The sequence below is a fragment of the Danio rerio genome, chromosome 16 (genome assembly GCF_049306965.1).
Source record: "Danio rerio strain Tuebingen ecotype United States chromosome 16, GRCz12tu, whole genome shotgun sequence".
NCBI lineage: Eukaryota > Metazoa > Chordata > Actinopteri > Cypriniformes > Danionidae > Danio > Danio rerio.
In genome coordinates, this window is record NC_133191.1 from 22,194,099 (window position 1) to 22,214,338 (window position 20,240).

General features: G+C 34.3%; 1 protein-coding gene and 1 long non-coding RNA gene across 13 annotated transcripts in view; one reads left to right on the forward strand and one right to left on the reverse strand.

The window, feature by feature from the left end:
- tax1bp1b (Tax1 (human T-cell leukemia virus type I) binding protein 1b) overlaps positions 1 to 20,240 on the reverse strand; it is a 64,539-nt gene that overhangs the window by 38,779 nt on the left and 5,520 nt on the right. For 6 of the 12 annotated variants that reach the window (XM_073924626.1, XM_073924621.1, XM_073924619.1 and 3 more), the window contains exons 2-3: positions 16,261 to 16,294; positions 11,105 to 11,301 (exon numbers count right to left, since the gene is read on the reverse strand). In XM_073924626.1, the coding sequence (XP_073780727.1) occupies positions 11,105 to 11,281 (177 nt within the window). In that variant the 5' untranslated portion in view covers positions 11,282 to 11,301; positions 16,261 to 16,294. The remainder of the gene's footprint in view (positions 1 to 11,104; positions 11,302 to 16,260; positions 16,295 to 20,240) is intronic. The other 6 variants (NM_001430974.1, NM_212664.2, XM_073924625.1 and 3 more) reach the window with 1 other exon arrangement.
- Positions 67 to 17,984, forward strand: LOC141378089 (uncharacterized). Its single transcript, XR_012391734.1, has 2 exons — positions 67 to 295; positions 17,735 to 17,984. It is a non-coding gene; the product is annotated as an uncharacterized lncRNA (long non-coding RNA).

The window sequence follows — 20,240 nt, forward strand, 5'->3', positions numbered from 1 at the left end:
TCAGTTATTCTCCTGAACACTAGGTGGCGATAACAGCCTTATGTCTACCTGCCGCTCGAGGCAAGTGACTCATGGAACAGGTCTTGCAATTTTCTGGTGTTTGGCATGGCTGCCTTTTGTCTGTCAACACAGACACAGCCATGTTGAGATTTATGATCTTGTGCCCTTCGTTGCCGGAGGTTATTCTGTGTCTTTTGGTGCAGACAAATGTGCGTCAGTCAGTCAGCTCAGTGTGGAGGAACATGCCTGCCCTTAAGGCTATACGAAGGCACTGCTACCCAGACAACATTATGAAGTAAGTTTCATCATAATGCAGAACCTAATTGGGAATTGTATGTAGTAACATTGGTCTTAAGGAAAAACTGTCATCGCTACATGCAACTAGAGGTGTTTAGCTTTGAGAACTGCATACCATGTACAGTTTTATTTACTGGAATTCTTCAAATTGTTTAGATCAGGGTTACCCAAACCAAAAACCTTTCATATAAAGGGCCTAAAAACAAATATCTTTGAGAGCCATGGGCCGAAGGTAAATATAATAAACTGTTACATTTAAAGTTTCCTAATTTACTTAGTAAGTTTTTTTTTTAAATAAACAGGAAACAATACTTTAAATCATTAACTAATGCAGTATAACTTTTAAAATGATAACTTATTGCAATAAAAACATAAACTGTCACATTTATAACAGCGGAATCAATGCTGAATACACTATATAAGCAGAATCTGCCTTTGCCTTGATTTGCTCAGCAAAGTCTCTGCATTGTCCTCCATCCATTGGGTGACGGTATATACATGCAGGGCCAAGTTCGGACATCTCTGGTTTAGACGAACATAGGAAGGAATTTTTTTATTTTTATTTATTAAGTTTTATGTATTTATTTTGCTCTTTTAGGATAATAAATTATTAAAATTACTCAACTTTCATTTTTTTTTTTTCTTTATGCTAAATATATGTTTGTATAATCTTAATTAAAGATGGGGGTTGGGTGTACACTTCTTTTGCTTTGATCTACGAAATCCTCGTTTTCTCTTTGACTCATTCAAATAAGGCATATATAATATTTTGTGATGCGATGTGCTATAACTACTGTAGGAACGCACCGATAGAATTTTCTTTACTATTGCTGATACCGATGTTAATACTAATATAAAAAACTTTCAACCCATTACAATTACGATACCCATACCAGTATATTGGTCAATTAAATTGGTCAATTTCTTTATTAAATTAGCTTTATTGAAGTTACATGAATTGGATCCATGTATTGTTACACATTTTAAGAGAGGTACAAGTTAATATAAAAAATAATATGAGAATCTTCAAAGTATTTTGGTATTCAATATTTCTTTTAACAAAAGTAACTTCTTTGACATATAATAGAACATATTTATTTAATAAACTAACAAAAAAAAGCCAGTGATGTATGTTGTTGTATGTAAATTAGCAGTCAATTTCTTTGTGCAAGATGTTTGTTGTGCAATCAGCCAAACTTTTTACGAACTGTTTAGTTAAAATCAGAAACGTGAAAACCAGTTGCTGTCCCTGAACCACATCTGACATCTTGTACAGACATTATAACTAGTGTTGGGTAAGTTATTCAAAATGACATCAGACAAATAAAATTGAATAAAAAATATGAAATGCTATAAAAATATATTAAAATAATTTTTCAAAATATCAGAATGATACAAAATATTAAATGTATTACAAAAGGGTTGCTGCAGGTTTCATCAAGTAAAATTTAAGACTTTTTAAAACTAGTAAGGAAATTTTAGACATATACAGGGCTGAACACTAATGCTTATTTCTAATATCCCAATTCGGCCAATTAATTAATTTATTTATTATAATTTTTTTTCCCTGCTTGCAACAAAAAAAAATCTAAATTTTATTTTTTTAGCAATATACCTTAATGTGTCAAAACAAAAAAAAACTTTAGTTGTATACACTATTTTCAACATAATATTTCTTTTTTTTATGACATATTTAACATTATTAAAATACTTGAAATGTTTTATATTTTGTTACAGACATACAGTGTCGTCCTGCAACTGTTTTGCAACATATAATATGTCTCGAACACTATTTTTAACTGTCCAAAATTGGGGAAATTTTTTTTTTTACTCTCTGATAGTCAAAAAATCTGTTAAAATTCATTACAAAACAGTCAGGAAAAAGTGCTTTATGTAAATTCGGACCAGTCCTCATTTATGGACAAAATGTTTTCTAAAAATACATCATATCAAAAGATGATACTTGGGTTTATCTTAATTAGGTTCCAATAAACCCAAATAGCAAAGAGAAATAAAAATGCATGTAAAAAAAACACTTTGGGCCAGTGGCGTAGCGGACGGGCCCGCAGGGCACGCACCGCGGGGGGCCCCGCGTGATTAGGGGGCCCCACGTCGTCGTGATTTTCAATAACTGAAAATAAATCCAGGAACCGCAATAATCAAACTCTTGGGAACAACTGTAGTCGGAACCAAAGTTCACAGGTCTGTGTTCTCTGAACTCCTCTTAAGCAGTGGACTACTTCATTCTGATTGCTTGCCGCCGAACCGCGTCATAGCCAATGAAGACGCGCCGCTGTTTCTCGCCGCCGGTTCTCGTTAAAAATTAATGACTTCTGGCTACTTTGACGCTCTCGCCGCTTTCAGGTTTGTGATCTCTCCTCAGTTTGTGAAGGAATCCCCGCGTTGTCGCTTCACCCCGCCTCCTTTCCCCGGTCCTCAATTTGTGACATAGATATATACACTAGATATCGCATAGGGACCCTGATGCGTCAATAGCGCCGCCACATTGGTACAGTGTTCCCAGGACAAATGTCATTCAACCGCACTAGACAAGACAGTATTATTACGTGAAGATGCAGGACTTTAGCGCTGTCGACGAGTGTAGTAACGAGCAAACAAAGAAAACAAAGCACAAAGGCAGAACATTTCATAAGTAAGATTAAATTTTTAAACTTTTTGTATGTTCTGAAATTTGTGCTAAACAAGTAACGTTATTGATGATAATACAGTCACTTACTGCATTAATCATAAGGCAAAGTAGCTCCAACTCGCACTAAATGCTCGGCTTATGCTAGTTTTGTTGAATAAAATCAGCAAACAATGCAAAAGAAATAAGACAACGTGATGCTGCGCTGCCAGAAACTTGTGTTGTTGTCGGCTAGTGTACGAGACGAGTCGTTCATAACCGAGATTCATTCACGAACAAATCGCTCCTCCGTCAGTATGAGAAGTGAAAGCAGGAGAGGAGGTGTGTTTCAGGACACGGATTAGATCAAATTTAACAGGGAGGGTGAATAGTACATTTCTGTACACACAAACACAAGCTTTTTGTCAGGAATGGCCGTGCGATCAGTGATTCCCCCCAAATCCCCCCCCCCACCCCTTCAACTGGGGGCCCCCTGGGTGATCCCCTGGGTGATCCCTGCAGGGGGGCCTCCGCATTTTGCGCTACGCCACTGCTTTGGGCCTTAAGAGGTTAAAATTATATTTATTGTGGAGGCAATTACATAAATTTACATTTGTTGGCGTTTGGTCCAAATTGATTGACTATAACTTCTATTCAACCGAATTCATTTCTGTTATTATCACAAGGAACTGTGTAATTGTTTTTAGTTTTCTTTTCCTGATTTTATTAAGATGGATTGTTGGTGATTTGATGGATGTTGGCCCAATTGGGCTTAGCTTTATTTGGACTGAGTAAAATTAAGACCTGTTTAAAATGATTTAAGACATACAACACAATATTTCAGAAAATTTAAGACTTTTTAAGGCCTAAAATTTGTTTTTTGAAATTTAAGACTTAAAAACCTGCGGATACCTCAAACAGTTACTCTGCTAATCTGAATTTAGACCTTATATTGTCTTAAACTATTTCCCACTTATTTCTTTTCTTAAGCACGTGCAGTTGTTCATATAAATGATAAATGTTCTTTAGTTGAAAAATAGAATTACTCTGCCAAATAAACATTATTTTGATTCTCTGAATTGATAAACACAGAATTGTTTATGTACACTATTTACGGCAAGTAAAGTAAAATGAAAAGCTATCCTACATTTTACTTTTTCCATCAGAAAAGTAATTTAATAACAGTAACAAGTTACTAATTGCCCCCAACACTAATTATAACTGAAATATGCCAAATTATTCAAAACTGAATAAAATCAAATCTACAGATTCCATTCTAATTAAATATCTTAATTAAATAATTTGTTAATAAAATCTAATTGATTATTTTAACAAGATATTAGCCTAAACATCTTTAAAAGATGCTTTAATATCATACACACACACACACACACACACACACACAAAAAAAGAACAGAACTGGTGAGCTAACTCTTCCCATTTTTCTGTGGATGGAGTTTGTAACCCACCTTCCTAAGACCTGAACGCTGTACATTTTTCTCACGGGGGGGTTTGTCTTTTTAAGCAAGAACATCAGCCACAATGTGCTAGAAGCGCTGAGAAGTAGAAGCCTTCCTGACAGCTACCCATAAAACAGCTTCATCAGATGGACTATGTCAAACGAGAAGGAAAAAAATTCTAAAAACCACTTTGATCTGGTCAGATCCGAACCCAGATACTAAAACCCTGACAGTGACCACACTCAAAGCCCCCTCCCACAACAGTCAGATATTCTCTTTTATTTCCTCTCACCATGCAGTCCACATCCATAATGTTGTAAATGCCGTTTGTTTTATGTTCTCTCATCCAGCAGTAGCTGGGGAACTCCAAAAAGCAGACGGAGCCAAAACACCCCTCTAATCCTGCCAACGCACATATTTCATTCCCATGCACACCGTCATGACCACACTCGCGTTCAACTACACTCCAGCATGACGCACCGCTTTGTGCCAACATAGTGGAATTTTCAAACTACTAGCAGGCTGCAATATTTTATAACAGTTTTTTGGTCTCTGCCAAGATCCTCTAAAAAAAAAAAAAAACTCAAACCGCATTCTGTTATACAAGCTTGTAGTAAATGTTCATGCTTACTTGATGAAAACCTTGTTAGAAGGGGAAATGGTTGTGACTGAGATTTTCCTGGATATGATTCACACTTTTTCCCTGAACAAGATATACTGTTGGGGGAGTAGCAACACATGTTCATCAGGTTAAAAAGATTTCATAATGAGCTCTCCATTAAAACATCTTCCTCAATAACCATGGTAGGTGATCATCTAAATGGCTTGCTGAGGGAAAAAATAAATAGAAATGACCTGGCTACAAAGCCTACATTTGAACTTTAATCTAGTATGAATCAAGTGCAGATTACCCTATAAATAACACAGGGTATCCGCGGGGTCTTACAAAGTCTTAAAATGTCTTGAATTTCAGAAACAAAATTAAAAGGCCTTAAAAAGTCTTAAACTCACTGAAATATTATATTGTTGGTCTTAAATCATTTTAAACAGGTCTTAATTTCCCTATGGCCAAGTAAAGCTACCCGATCTGGCCCAATCCCCAATAATCTATCTCAAAACTTTTTTAATGCATTTAAAGGTACTGTACGTATGTTTTTTAAAGCAGAAAAATACCATAATATGTTTGCAGATATTTAAGAAACATGCCAAGTGAGCATTCTTGTTTATCTGAAAAACAATACTGAAGTCAGATGTTCTGCTTTGAAAATGTGCTGTATGTGCTGGAACAGCTGTCTTGTTTTTTTTTTTTTTTTTTAACCTGCCCAATGCCAGCGTACCCAGTTATAATTCAGCACCCTGAGTTTTCTCGTTGGAAAACCTCATATTTCATTCATTCAGAAAGGCTCGCAAAGCATGTGTCTGTGACCAAAATGCGACCTCCTGTGGATAGTAACAGACTCCGAAATGAGACGCAGATTCAGAGTTCCACATGAGGTAGGGCTGTGCAATTAGTCGAAAATTCTGTTTCGATTTTGATTTTAACGATTATAAAAAAACATTAATGAAGATAAAAATGATTATTGCACCATACACCACCCCCTTTCCCACCCCCTTTCCAGTTGTACACATTTGTTACTCTGCAAAACTCAGTCTCACGTGAAAATGACTAAAAGCATGTACTGTTATTAAACTTTCGCAACATGGGATGCGCATCATTTATTGATGTGCATTCAAAACACTTATGTTTTTAAAAGCGCAAAAGAGATCGTATGCTGTTGTGTGTGTGTGCGCTCAGCCTCAGAGATGTGCAGATCACACACATCTAATGTCATCTTAATGTGATCGCTTTAATGGTCGAATACATGCACATTTGTGTCAAAACATGGTGTTTAGTGATTATTCATATTAATCCTTATTTATGTAAAAAAGAAACGAGTTGAGAATCAAAAGACATGTGAGAGTGAAACCATAAATCAGAACCTCACTGCTCTTAAAGTGACAGTGCACAATATTCCTGCTGCAGTTTTTATCATTAATCAAACAACAAAGGACAAAACCACTCACTGCCCTTGACTGAAGGACTTTTGTAGCTATTATAAAAGTTTAGTTTTTTTTTAACAAGAAGCTCAAAGCACAGTTTGTTTCATATTTTTATTCTATTGTATTTATTTTCCTTTTCTTATTTACAGGGAGGAAAATAACTGTTTATAAACAGTTGAAGTCAGAATTATTAGCCCTCCTGAATTATTAGCGACCCTTTCCCCCTAATTTCTGTTTAACAGAAAGAAGATTGTTTTCAACCCATTTTTAAACACAATAGTTTTAATAACTCATTTCTAATAACTGATTTATTTTTTCTTGGCCATGATGACAGTAAATAATATTTGACTAGAAATTTTTCAAGACCCTTCTAAACAGTAAGACTTTCTCCAGAAGAAAAAAATATTACAAATTTTAGTCAAAAACAGCCCAAAAATATTATTCACTGAAATGATTGATTGATTTAGTTACACCACAAACATTAATATAAGTTTTATCTTATAAAAAAGCAAAGCTGACATCTTGAGATGACCTCAGCTAAAGCTGAGGTAAGTTGTTCTATGATCTATTTTCGAAAATACATAACTTATGTTTTTATTCCAAATGTTTTTGAAATAAATCCTTCAATGATTCCATAGTCATCCCGGTGATTTTAAGCTTCATAGAATCAAAAGAAAGCAGTTCAATCTTCTGTTATAATGCAATGCTATGGGGATTTCCTGGGACTGTCTACATGAAAGTATTTGGAGTTTCCATGAGAGAGATTTACTGCTGATTACAGCTGTGCTTCACTGAGAAGATGTGCATGACAATCACAGCTTTGCTTAATCACGTTTTTGATTTCATTTTGATGAATCACCCAGCCCTAGCAAGGACATCAATATGTTTAAATGTTAGCATAAATGCACTACCAGTAGGATGTACATAGAGGTTATTTAAATATAAAAAATGAAAATAAAACGTAGGGCTGCATAATACTGAGAAAATATGTGATTTACAATATTGTTGAGTATTGTGATTAGGGATACAACAATTAACCAATTTCCCTTTTAACTGTGCTTTAATTCATCACAGTTAATTAATCGTAAAGTCTTCTCAACACCGTTTTTCTGCACGAAACAAAACTGCAGCAACTACACAAAGTTAGGCTTAATGTGTACTAGTAGACTTGTACACATAACTATGGCTGAGGCTATTAACTAAGGACCGTTCACATATTGTGTCTTTTGCGCATGCATGTTTATTTCCAATAGAGGCGCATGGCTTTACGCACATGGAAGTGACACGCATGCGCTCACGCTTTCCAGTCTCACCTTTGAAAGAATGCTACAAGCACACCACGAGTCACATGACAACAACTGGACCAGCCAGCTTCATACTTTTTATAGAATATACACATTTCTACTCCAAAGAGAAAAAAAAAAGTACAAAATGAAAAATACCAAATCATTTAGTAAAGTTGTCGATCAAAAGTGCCTGTCAGACAGAGATTCAGCAGCCTTTGACTACATTTGTTCTCTTTAAAAGAGAAATACATAGCTAATATTTTTTTTTATTTATAAATGATAATTTTGTCATAATAAATGAACAATATGATAACAATATATATTTTTTGTTTAGTTTTTTTAAACATTCTTTTTATTGTATTTTTTACATCATCTTTTTTTCCTTTTAAACAAAAAGTTGTAACATCATGCTAAAATGTTGTATTATGTATAACAGAACTAAAAAATACAGAAAAAACAGAAAGAAAAAAAAGAAAAGAAAAGAAAATAACTAAATAAGGGGGGATTTGAAGTGTTTCTACAAGGGTTCAATCACTGCTCTCTTGTTAATGTACTCAACAAATGGATTCCATATTACATGGAAAGTCTTCATTTTATTTTTAAGGGAAAGTCTTAGCTTTAAGTTACAGGCAACACATGACATTTTTTATTATTGTGGAGAAACGCAGAGGATCTTTTCATTTCTTTAGTTCAGTAATATCCATCTATGTGCCAAAAGGGTTATAAATCTAATTACTGTACATAGATTTTTTTGATAATTCTGCATCATCACTGACACCAAATATAGGTAAAATAGGCCCAGGGGTATACTTGTTTTCACATCACTTCTGATATTATTTGAAAAACTGAAATCAAGTAATTAACCATTTTAGGACAAGTCCAAAACATTTTACTGAGCAATGCCGGGGTTTGACTGCATCTATCAAACAGTGGGTCTATGGAAGGGAACATCTTAGAGAGCTTAAATTTGGACAAGTTGAGTCGGTGCAGAATCTTAAATTGTATTAAACAATGCCTGATACACACAGAATGAACATCTTCTTGTGCTTCCTCCGATTGCCAGTTTTTAATTTTGCCATGACATTTTGAGATGCTCTAATGAAACACCACATTCTAACTGAGACAATTTATTATATATAATTGTATTGTTTGTTTTTAATATTACTTTGTGCTGTGTTATTTGGTTACTGAGCAGCAATAAAATACAAGAAGTGCTTTTTCTAAACTAGAAATGTTTTGAAATTAACGAATGTATAAAAACCTCGATATCTGTAAAACCGCGATTATTCCTCAGACTTTAATCGTACAACCAAAATCTATAATCGTGCTTCCTTAACTGTGATCAAATTTATAGTGACTTCTCATTTCTAGCAATATGACATAATGCTATTTTTAAAGTCTTGTATGTAATGATCCTCTTAAAATAACCCTCTCATACAGTAGATATCTTTCAAATTTAATTACATCTAATTCAGGATAAAAGTAAAAAAAAAACTGGCCGGTGGAAACATTTGAATTATAAAACACCTCTGCGGACATTTAGATTCCTTTTCGCTGTTGATATTTTCTTCACTTGTCTCTACTCTCTGCATTTCAATTAATTTTCAACACAAGGTGCATATATAGTATAGGCCCAGTCTAGCCAATAGCATAACATTACCAAAGAGGCGGGTATAAAGGCTAGTGTTGGGCGATATACAAACTTTTCAGATCGCCATATCGCCCCCTGTGAGATCGCCGATACTATCGCATGGGGGCACGACAGTGTTATATATAATAATAATAATAATAATAATAATAATAATTATATAAATTAATTGTATTATATTTAACCATATCTAAACATATTTATTAAACTTTCGGCTGATTTTTAAACTTATTTAATAACCTATTGCATTTGCATAACGTTTGATTTTGGATAATAATTCAAACCAATGCAAATCACTGCGCTCTTACAGCTAAATGGGCTTTGAGACCGAAATTATATCAAACAAGACTCGATGCAACAGTGCGGCGCGGGACAGGATTTGATGGTGACTTTGGGCTCATGCCGTTATCCTCGGCCTGCAGGACTGCTGCAAAATGGATATAATATACATGGATGAAAGCAAATGAAATGACATTTATCTACCCATGGAAGAAACAAGGACGCATCAAGGTCCTTTCAGACGGGAGGCGGATTAAGGACTAACCGCCCGCATGTGACTGTTTTTATGCGGTGAAATTATCTATGTTTTTGTTCAGTTGAGCGCGGCACAGCTTCAGGTCTAATCAATCACAAAAGTAATCATCAACAGTGTCACATTTGAATCTATCATATTATTTATAGTTAATTTATTAATGATGATGATTAAAATTAATAACACGATTTATTTTATTCAATAATGCAATTAAAACATAGGTCTACATTTGTGTGAAACGAGCTAAATATAATCTTTAAAATCGTCATAGGTTTCAGCTCTTGCATATCATCGATACACGATACTATTGTCTATCGGCACAATCCTAATAAAGGCCCTATCTGATTGGTCAAATTTGAATCTGACACAAAGAAGAAATGCAATTTATTTTATCTCACTCTAACAAGAATATTTCATAAAAAATTTTTACTATAATGGTAATAATTAAGTCTGTCACGATATCTATTATTTGTTGTACGATATATTGCACCACAATATATTGGGATAAGCAATAATATCGTCATTTTAAGACCATTTCATCCCACTTATAATATAATGCCAGAATGAAGAATATAATATCATCAAATGTTTCATTAATAAGAGTATTTCACTTTAATTATAGTCTTTTTAACAATTTAATAATCAGGCATTGGAATCCGAGTGTGATAACGCATATCCTAAGTAAATATTAATAAATATTAATCAAAAAAGTGCAACTTAAAAAAGTAACAGAGGCTGCGATATCTGCTACCAGATCTATTTTCAGTTGTCAGGCACACACATGAAAACATAATATAGTAATTAATAGTAAACCCTATATTGTTTTTTTTAACCATACTGACACCTCCAATAGAGATAGAGATGTTGCACAATCAGCTAAAGTGTTGCTAGAATTTTTTAATGTATGGGCGATATATATATATATATATATATATATATATATATATATATATATATATATATATATATATATATATATCAAAATGATTGAGGTCCTGTTCATGAGCTGTGCGATAAGTCGATATATTGATTATTGCAACAGGCTTAATAATAATCAATATATTGTGCAGCTCTAAAAGAAAGAAAAAAACTGCTATGTTTGAAAGTATTATGAAAGACAATACAATCCATTACCTATTAGATGCTTCAAATCCAAGAATTGAACAAAACTTGACAAAAAAGTGAAAGTAAAAACAAGCTAAATGAAAGTGTCACCTTGAATATGCCGACCCAGTCCTTGGGATGTGGTTTAATGAACTGCGTGAGGGTGTAATGGCACTCTAATGCTCCGTGAGGGAGGTAACTTTTCCCCACATTCTGGAAGATGACATGGGCGAAATTAGACGTTTCCATGGCGCTGCTTGCTGCTGTCCCCTCCAGGAATAAAGCCATCTGTCTATCAGCAGCTGTGTCTGTGGGAAGACAGGACCCATAAGTGAAGTGAGAACAATAAGAGACACCTGAAAATACTCCGTGTGGAATATTTTATATTCAATTAAAATATATTATGTCATCAAAATGTTGTGTAAAGACCCTTGAACCAATCAGTGCCTATAGCAGAATATAAATTTCTTTTTGGCTATTATCTTACAATATTTGCTGTACAGTTAACGGTTTCAAACACAATTAAGCAACAACAGTTATCACTACAACATTTAGACAGAAACAACTGGGTCCTGACTGTGCATTACACCCATTTAAACAAATTATAAAAGAAAGAAGATAAAAAATGACACATTTTAATGATTACACTTCATTTATTCAAATCTTAACCAAAAAAACAATCATATTTACACTAGTTTTGTTACCACTATGGTTGTTGTGATACCATTAATTAATCTTATGATACTATATGAGCTGAAGTATCACGATACCAGGTAGTGTTGCGATACTGTAATTCATTAATTTTCTTTTCGGCTTAGAACCGCCAACTTATCCAGCACGTTTTACGCAGCAGATGCCCTTCCAGCTGCAACCCATCACTTGGAAACATCCATACACACTCATACACTATGGACAATTAAGCCCACCCAATTCACCTGTATTGCATGGACTGTGGGGGAAACCGGAGCACCCAGAGGAAACACACACGAACGCGGGGAAAACATGCAAACTCCACACAGAAACGCCAACTGACCCAGCCAAGACTTGAACCAGCTACCTTGTTGCTGTGAGGTACAGCACTGCCTACAGCGCAACTGCGTCGCCTGCTTGAATTAAATTAAAATCAGCTTAAAGTTTGAATTTAATCATAAGTCAAATCGCAAAATCTGTCAAAAAAATTTGCAATTAGATATTTCCCCAAATCGCACAGCCCTAATTTGCACCCCAATTCACCTAAAAAATGTATTCATTCTATTTGTTTATTTTGTAGATAACTGATAAACAAAAATACATTAAAATAAAGATACAAATCATACCAAATGATATTTGTTACAAAAGATATTTTTTCCAACAAAATTAGGCTATTTGAAGTGGTCAAAAAATGTTTCAATGTTTCCTGTTGCTATTATGGATATTTTCAGGTAACAATCCAAAGTAATTCAAAATTTAACTTTGTGAATTGTTCTATTAAAGAGATGTAGCTAAATCATATTAACAGGAACAGAAATAAACCGATGTGCATTCGAACTGAAGTATTAGAAAACGTGGAATAGGCTACTATAAAAGGCACGAATTCTACACAGTTTTGCAACCTTAAAGGGCTCCACACACTTTTCAAATAAAATGGTTTATTGTTGCACAAACGTGTAGGCATTTAGTGACTTTTTCACATGCAACATTATCTATTGTACATAATGATGATACTATCATTTACAAACTACCATGGTACCGCCAGTATGTTGGAGCCATAGTATCATAGTATACAATATCTGTTTCCTGCAGCAACGTTTTAGGTGAATTTTACAGAAGCAAACAACTAAGAGATTATTACAAACTACATGTCAGATTGACTCTATAAGCAAAACAATACCAAAAAAGTTTGCATGAGTTAAAACACATTTTTGTTCTGTTACTGTCTCTTTATATTTCAAAATAAATCAAGTGGGCTCAATAATAGGCTTCCTTAAGCACAATTATCTAAAATTACATATTTAAAAACTATAAAACTCTGCAGGACTTGTGTGGACTTGATTAGCCTCTATGTAAGTGAAGTATGCAAAGAAGAACAGCATGATGCAAGCTCAAATTGATATTTCTGGATTTTTTATTATTTTAATAACTGTATCTTGATGTTGATCAGGTGTAGAAACAAGCTTGTGGAACCTTTACATATTTAAAAAAATAACCTCTGATCATAATAATCCAACAAAAAATTTTAAAGACGCTTACATTTTTTATTGCTCTTGCCTGTATAAACCTGGATTGCCTTAAAGTTTTAAAAACTATGATTCAGCATTACAATATGATTATCCTAAATATTGTTTTCAGGCAAATTTAAAACAAAAGAATGATTTGATAACATGTTAATAGGATAATAGGGTAACAGTGCAACCCTAAAATACCATTTAACTGTACTTTTTTACCTTCAAACAACAACCTTTATACTATACATGATATTATCTTCAAATGAAAAAAAAATTGCTTAAGTACTATTAAATTAACCAGTTAATCTCTGCTGCTATTTTAGGATTTCTGCCTGGATTTTGCCTACCTACATTTTAAAGCTTCATGCAGAGGTGTAAATGCAAAAATGTGGTATCTTTTTAAAGAAAACCCTTTGAATTTTCATAAAACCCCATTGAAAGTGTTGAAATAACTGTATATGTTGTCTGTGTTATGAGAAACACCTAAAAAAAGAGGCGCTTTTTGTATTTTTTATAAACTCAAATTTGAAAATGTACCTTTTAGATTCTGTGTGTCTAGGGTGCTGTAATTAATTTTGGTGGTTCCTGCACATGTCTGTATTCATAGGAAAAAAGAAGAATGTCTCTACCATAACCTATGCAAAAGTTATTGTATTCTAAATGATGAGAGATTCTATACAAGCCACAGGGACCGATCATTGTTTTCATATTTCACTATATTCTTTTGTTTGATCAAACAGAATTCACTATGTTTGGACCACATCAGACATATAAAATGATTACTTTTGCACATCACCTCAAAGACAGAGAAGAATGGCCCTGAAGTGCACAGCATAAGGTCAGAGATGACAGCTGTCTGTGCTATCTGGGGCTGCTTATTGATCATGAATGTATTGTTTTCACTTCTGCGCCATGAAAATATCGTGATTCATTCAACAACTATTTGATATGTGAATATAATTCAGTAAAAAGAATGCTAGAAACGTATGAGCACTAGCTCATTTGAGCTATAACTTGTACATTTGTCATATATGAACTATATGAAAATGAACCAATGTTCAATACCCAGCTCGAGTTTCAAAAAAAAAAAAAACTGTGTATTTAAGTGTAAATAACTTTTGTACAGTAGGATAAAAACCAAAGTGATGCATATGTGTAATAAGGATTAGGCATACTGTGAAAATGTCCTTGCTCTGTTAAATATAATTTGGGAAATATTTGAAAAAAATTCAAATTCTAATAACTACTTCAACTGTATATTTATAAAAGTATTAAATATAATTAATTTAAATTTGTATTTTATAACTTTATCTGTATAAATATGGTACAGGTTTGGTTACAGGAGTGATTGATGTCAAAGTGGAAATGCTGCTATTTAAACCAAGGTATGATTTTTCTGTTACATTTCAAGGAATCTATTAGCTCACTTACCCACTCTGTACGTGCAAATGTCTTAGAAATTACACACTGTTTGAAACTTAGAACAGATTTACAGATGTGCGGATTGAAGGATTAAAAGGCTTTAAGCTTTGAGCTTGATCTTTGATCAAATGTCACTCACCCACTGCATATCTTTCAGCTATGTCAAGGGTTTTAAAGAAGTCCAATTATTCTTTTTCACTTTTTAAGTTGCAGTCAGTTCGTAGTTTTTCATGTTACTAAGTTAAAAAATCGAAAAGTCCACTCCAGCGAGAAACATATATATTTTTTAATTAAGTAAATAAATAAATAAATCATGGTTTCCGCTACATTCATTCTTCCATGGCGGGGCGCCATGCCAAAATTCATCCTGCCACGGCTACATTTATTACAGCTTCTCATTCAAAACATTTAGTTTTTTTTAATAGCGGGTAATAATCGCACCAAAACCTATTAAAGGGTAAGTGAATTATAACAGCGTGAACTTTTCTGTAACAGTAGTATTGCTGTGCGTCAAATGTTTAACCCTTTAGGGTTACGTGCTGACTGTCTGATTGGCTGACTGACAGGTGCATGATGCGTTAGGCCAGCAAACATGACGTAGGCGTTTCACTTTACTTCAGGACGCATTAATATAGCTCTGTAGGTTTATTAGGGAGACATCCATAAATATTCCTAGCAAATCCAATAAATGCTGGAGACATACTCGTTACATACACGCATTAAATCGCACTTCAGCAGCGGTTATTTGAGAGCGCACAAGATCTGAGCGCTCTTGAAGTGACTTATATTTGAGGGGTGTGCAAAAAGTTTTTTGCACGAGCAGAGGAAATTGGCGTGCAAGCAAAGAGATCCGCATGCAGTAGGCTATTACATAAATGCAATCTCGACTCATAATACTGCGCTCACGACATTTGTCATTGAAATAACGCCACAAGTAGATCTGTGTAAAAAAAAAAGGCCTGTCGCCACAGCTGGAAAAAATCCTAGAGGAAACTCTGAAAAATATTCTACAAATGGCTTATCTGGACTAAAAACTTGGATCAGGGATTTACCCTGTCACAAATCTCACCTATGGAAATTCCAATGATAGGGGGATGGGAGGAGAACAAACAAACAAAACAAAAAACCCCACAACACTAGCTGCGTCTCATTTTAAAAGCTGCATCCTCCGAAGGATCAAAGCGTCATCGTGGTGCGACAAAGGTTGTCTCATTTAAAAAAAATTAAAAGGCTACTCCTTCACATGCAGCCTTAAAATGCGTCCTTCGTTTCCCAGGTGAAGAATACAACTGGTGGATCCTTCATGGCCTTGAACATCCTTAAGATTAATTGTGTGCTGATAACAGCAGCACATTTTTAAACGAAAACTCGATTAAAAATAGATTAAATTTATGAATTAGGTTTTATTTTACTTGGATAGCTAAAGACGTGTTAAAAAACACAGAGTATGACATGCCTTACTAAAAAGTGATTTTTTAGACAATTTACATTTTTGGATCAACATGTAAAAAACAATAAAAATTTTATTACTGCTTATTAACAGCAGCTGTTATAGTTGCCTGGTAACGAGATATGTCCCCTGTAGGCTAAATCGTCTCATTTCAAAATGCTCAGTTCAGCCTGTGACTTCGAAGAACTCACCTTTGAAGTTTACATTCTTCGAAGGATGCAGCCCCTGAAATGAGACACAGCTACTTTCACTATAATATGTCTTGCATATCCCCCTCTGCAAAGGTTTTGTAAAATCCTCTTGACCAATATTCTTGCCTAAAACTGATCATACTGTGAAATATTTGATGTTACGATTCAGTTTGAAAAAAACGTATCCTCTAAATATGTTTTTTCCCCATTGAAAACACTGGTAAGCTTTGATCTTTGAGAAGTACCAAGCTCATCTCTCTCTGGCTCAGCACCAGCTTCCACAGAACAGACCTTGCTGCTTGGGTAATGAACATGGCAGTACTGTAAGACCATCAATGTTTGCCAATCACAACATACCAGGACAGCCAACCAATTTAATAATAAAACAATTTAAAATAAACACATTTATTTTTTTAGAGAGTACATGTACATTCTGTGAAACATATTTATTTATTTATTTATTTGAGCACCAAGTATGAGAGCATGTCCTAGTACAGAGGTTCTCAAAGTGGGGGTTGGGACCTCCCGAGGGGTCGCGGGACAATGAAGGGGGGGGTCGCCTGGTGATTTTCAAAAATCAATACATTTTTAATAAACCTTAAGACTTACTGTATTTTATCAATGACCTACTGAAGAGAAAAAAAATAGTCGTTTGTAGTTACTATAAACTATATAGTTACTATAGTAGCTTATAGTTACTAATTCTATTGGATTGCGACTTCTCGATTAATTACATTATACTAAAGACACAGCAATACTGTCAGATGCAGCAGATTTTGTAACACCAGGTTAAACTTTCTAGCCCATTTACAGCACTGACATACATAAAAAAACAAAGAATAGACTTGGGTCTATTTGTGTGTTTGTGCGCGTCATTGCATACAAGGTTTCTGTATTTATAACCACCACCTCAGAGAATTTTGGGGAGCACGAGTCACTGGCATTGTCATTTTGGGGGTCGCGGGCTGAAAAGTTTGGGAACCCCTGTCCTAGTACAGCCCTCAAACAGAAGCAAAACTTTGTAAAAGCATAATTGGACACCTGCAAAAAAGAATCCAGTGCTGGGAAGTAAATAGCTACAAGTAGCTCTAGTTTAGATACATTGTTTCAGTAGCCTGTCAGCAGCTCAGCAACTTATTACGATACAATGTATCTTTTAAAGTAGCAGAGTAGCTTGACAACTGCTACACTACATTTTTGAACTTATGATGGTCTGAAGCAGCACAGTGTTTTCTGTGGTCATATATTTCAACAGTATATTCCAGCCATCTATTGGTAAATCACACATCTAAAAGTTTTGCATTTGTTGGTCTATTAATTAATTACTATTAAACTGTAAAAAAAATTTTTTATAAAAATTCAACTAACAACAGTTGATTATTCAATCCATAAAGTATTCTCACAGTCATGATATTTCCTTACATTTGTATAGTACTTTTCTTGACACTTAAATTGCTTTACACATTTTTTGCAGGGAATCTCCTCATCCACCAGCAGTGTGTAGCATCCACGTGGATGATGTGACAGCAGCCATATTACGCCAGACCGCACACCACCACACACCAGCTGATTGGTGGAGACTACCACCAATTGCAATTAACCTGAAGTAAGAATGTTGTGCGAGGACCTGAAAAAATTTTATACCAAAATGGAGCCATGTGTCACTTCTTTTGTGGTTGAACATTACTAAATTTAATTTGTTTAATTCAATACATAAATAGTTTGCAACGATTTTGCAGACAACATTTTTTTTTTCAGTGTAGTGTGGCTGACCACATTTCTAAATGTGTAGTTTGACAGTAGCTACTTTTACTGATAAGAGTTTACAGTTTTTAAAGTATCTTCCTCAAACAATGAAAGACTCCATCAAAATAATAACTCTGATTAAAGCAAACTGCGTTTAATTGCTTAAGTTACCCCAAAAAGGAAATTGTCATTCATTTACTCTTAAGGAATTAGTTCATCTTCTGAAAAGTGAAGAGCTTTTTAAACAAATCTACACTCAAAAAATGTTGTGTACAAACTACTTATTTAAAATGAGCTGAAACAACACATCTCTTGAGTGATTTTGAGGACAACTTAATTGTTTTATCTTTAATCCACTTAAATTAGTTTAAAAAATAAGTTAGTTTAATTGCTTCATGTTGTCCCAACACAAATCAATTGTGTGGAACCCAGCATTCTTTAGTGTAGACTTCGAGCTAGCCTTCTACCAATGAGGTTAGCTCATCAAGCATGTGTGAGCGTTTGTTTCTCCTTATATGTTTATATGTGAATGAAATCCTAAACTAAATCTGCTTAAGGCAATAACATTTCAATAGTTTGATTAAACTGTTTAGTGCAGGGTTGGTTACTTCGAAATTGTAGTCTATTTTTGATTATTATTAGATAATCTTGAAAGCATGTTAATCTTCTTCTTCTTCGGCCTTAGTCCCGTATGGTTGCGGGGTCGGCTCTTTGGAACAAGTCCTCCATTTAGACTTGTCCATATGATAATGACTTTTCTACACATTCCGGCCGGCCAACTGGGCCTGTCACCCTCACACTCTCATATGGACAATTTAGCCTACCCAATTCACCTGCAGCATGTCTTTGGACTGTGGGGGAAACCGGAGCACCCGGAGGAAACCCACGCGAAGGCAGGGAGAACATACAAACTCCTCACAGAAATACCAACTGAGCCGAGGTTCAACCCAGCAACCTTCTTACTGTGAGGCGATAGCACTACCTACTCCGTCACTGCTTAGCCCCTTGAAAGCATGTTAATGTAATCTATATTTTGATTACTTTTAAGTTACTTTTGACCCAGCTTGTTTATCACTCAGATTTGCTTACTTTAGAGCAGTAATCATAATACCATGATACAGTGAAAACCTGATATTTTTATCCAAGGTTATCATAACATCAGAATATTATAGCCTAGTAACAATACAAAATTTATATAAATAACTTTCAACAGTTGAACACTAGAAAAAGTTAAATATTGTAATATATATTATTTAATATAAACAATCGTTTATATCTAGCTATTGTTAATATTAGGTGATTATTAGAGAACCAAAAACTTGCAAATGTGTTGTAATTGATTGACCTTTAATTTTTAAAAGTAAAGTAAATATTAAACTTTGTCAGAGTTGGGCCTGACAAAAACATTTAGGAACCCCAATAAAGCATGAACAAACAATAATAAACATGAAAATTACATGGCCGATATGTTTCAAATTTGAATGATTTTCAGAATCTATAATCAATGCATGCCACTGAATATGTTTTACAAGTAAACCAAGATGTTATTAATAAAAAGGTTTACTTTTTTGGAATCGGATTTCACAGATTACAGTAGAGTTATTAACCAGCACCGTTCATTTGAAATTTTTTTTTATTTTTATTTTTTTGATCGTTTTGAAGCAACTTTCAGTGAACCTTAAAAAAAACTGTATTTTGAAGAGGCATGGGGAGTAAATGATGACATCATTTTTTATGTTGGTGTGATCTAAACCTTTAATGTAAATTGGCCAGATCATTACAAAATTACAGTCACATCTTAAACCCTGAGAAATGTACTAAATTTTTCTTAGTTTTGATGGAAATATCTGTCTTACATGGAGATGACTCAGTAAACATTTTTTTTTGTGAGGTTGTGAACTGTCAACACCAGCCACACTGATAATCACATTTGTTTTGTAATCATAATCCCAAATACTATTTACGCAGCACAGACCATAAAGCTATGGGGCATGGCCTAGCTTTGTAAAGAGTTTTGCCTAAAGGATAGTCATGATTTGGGACAATATGCATTGCAAATGATTTGAGGAGCACAAGCTGTACTCTGAACCCTTCACTGTAAAAAATTTCCAGGTTTTCACAACAAGTTACTGTAATTTTTCACAGTAAATTACATTAGTATCCTTTCACAGTATTTAACTGAAAAATTCACAGTAATATGTTGTATTCATAATTTTATTGTGAAATTACGGCAG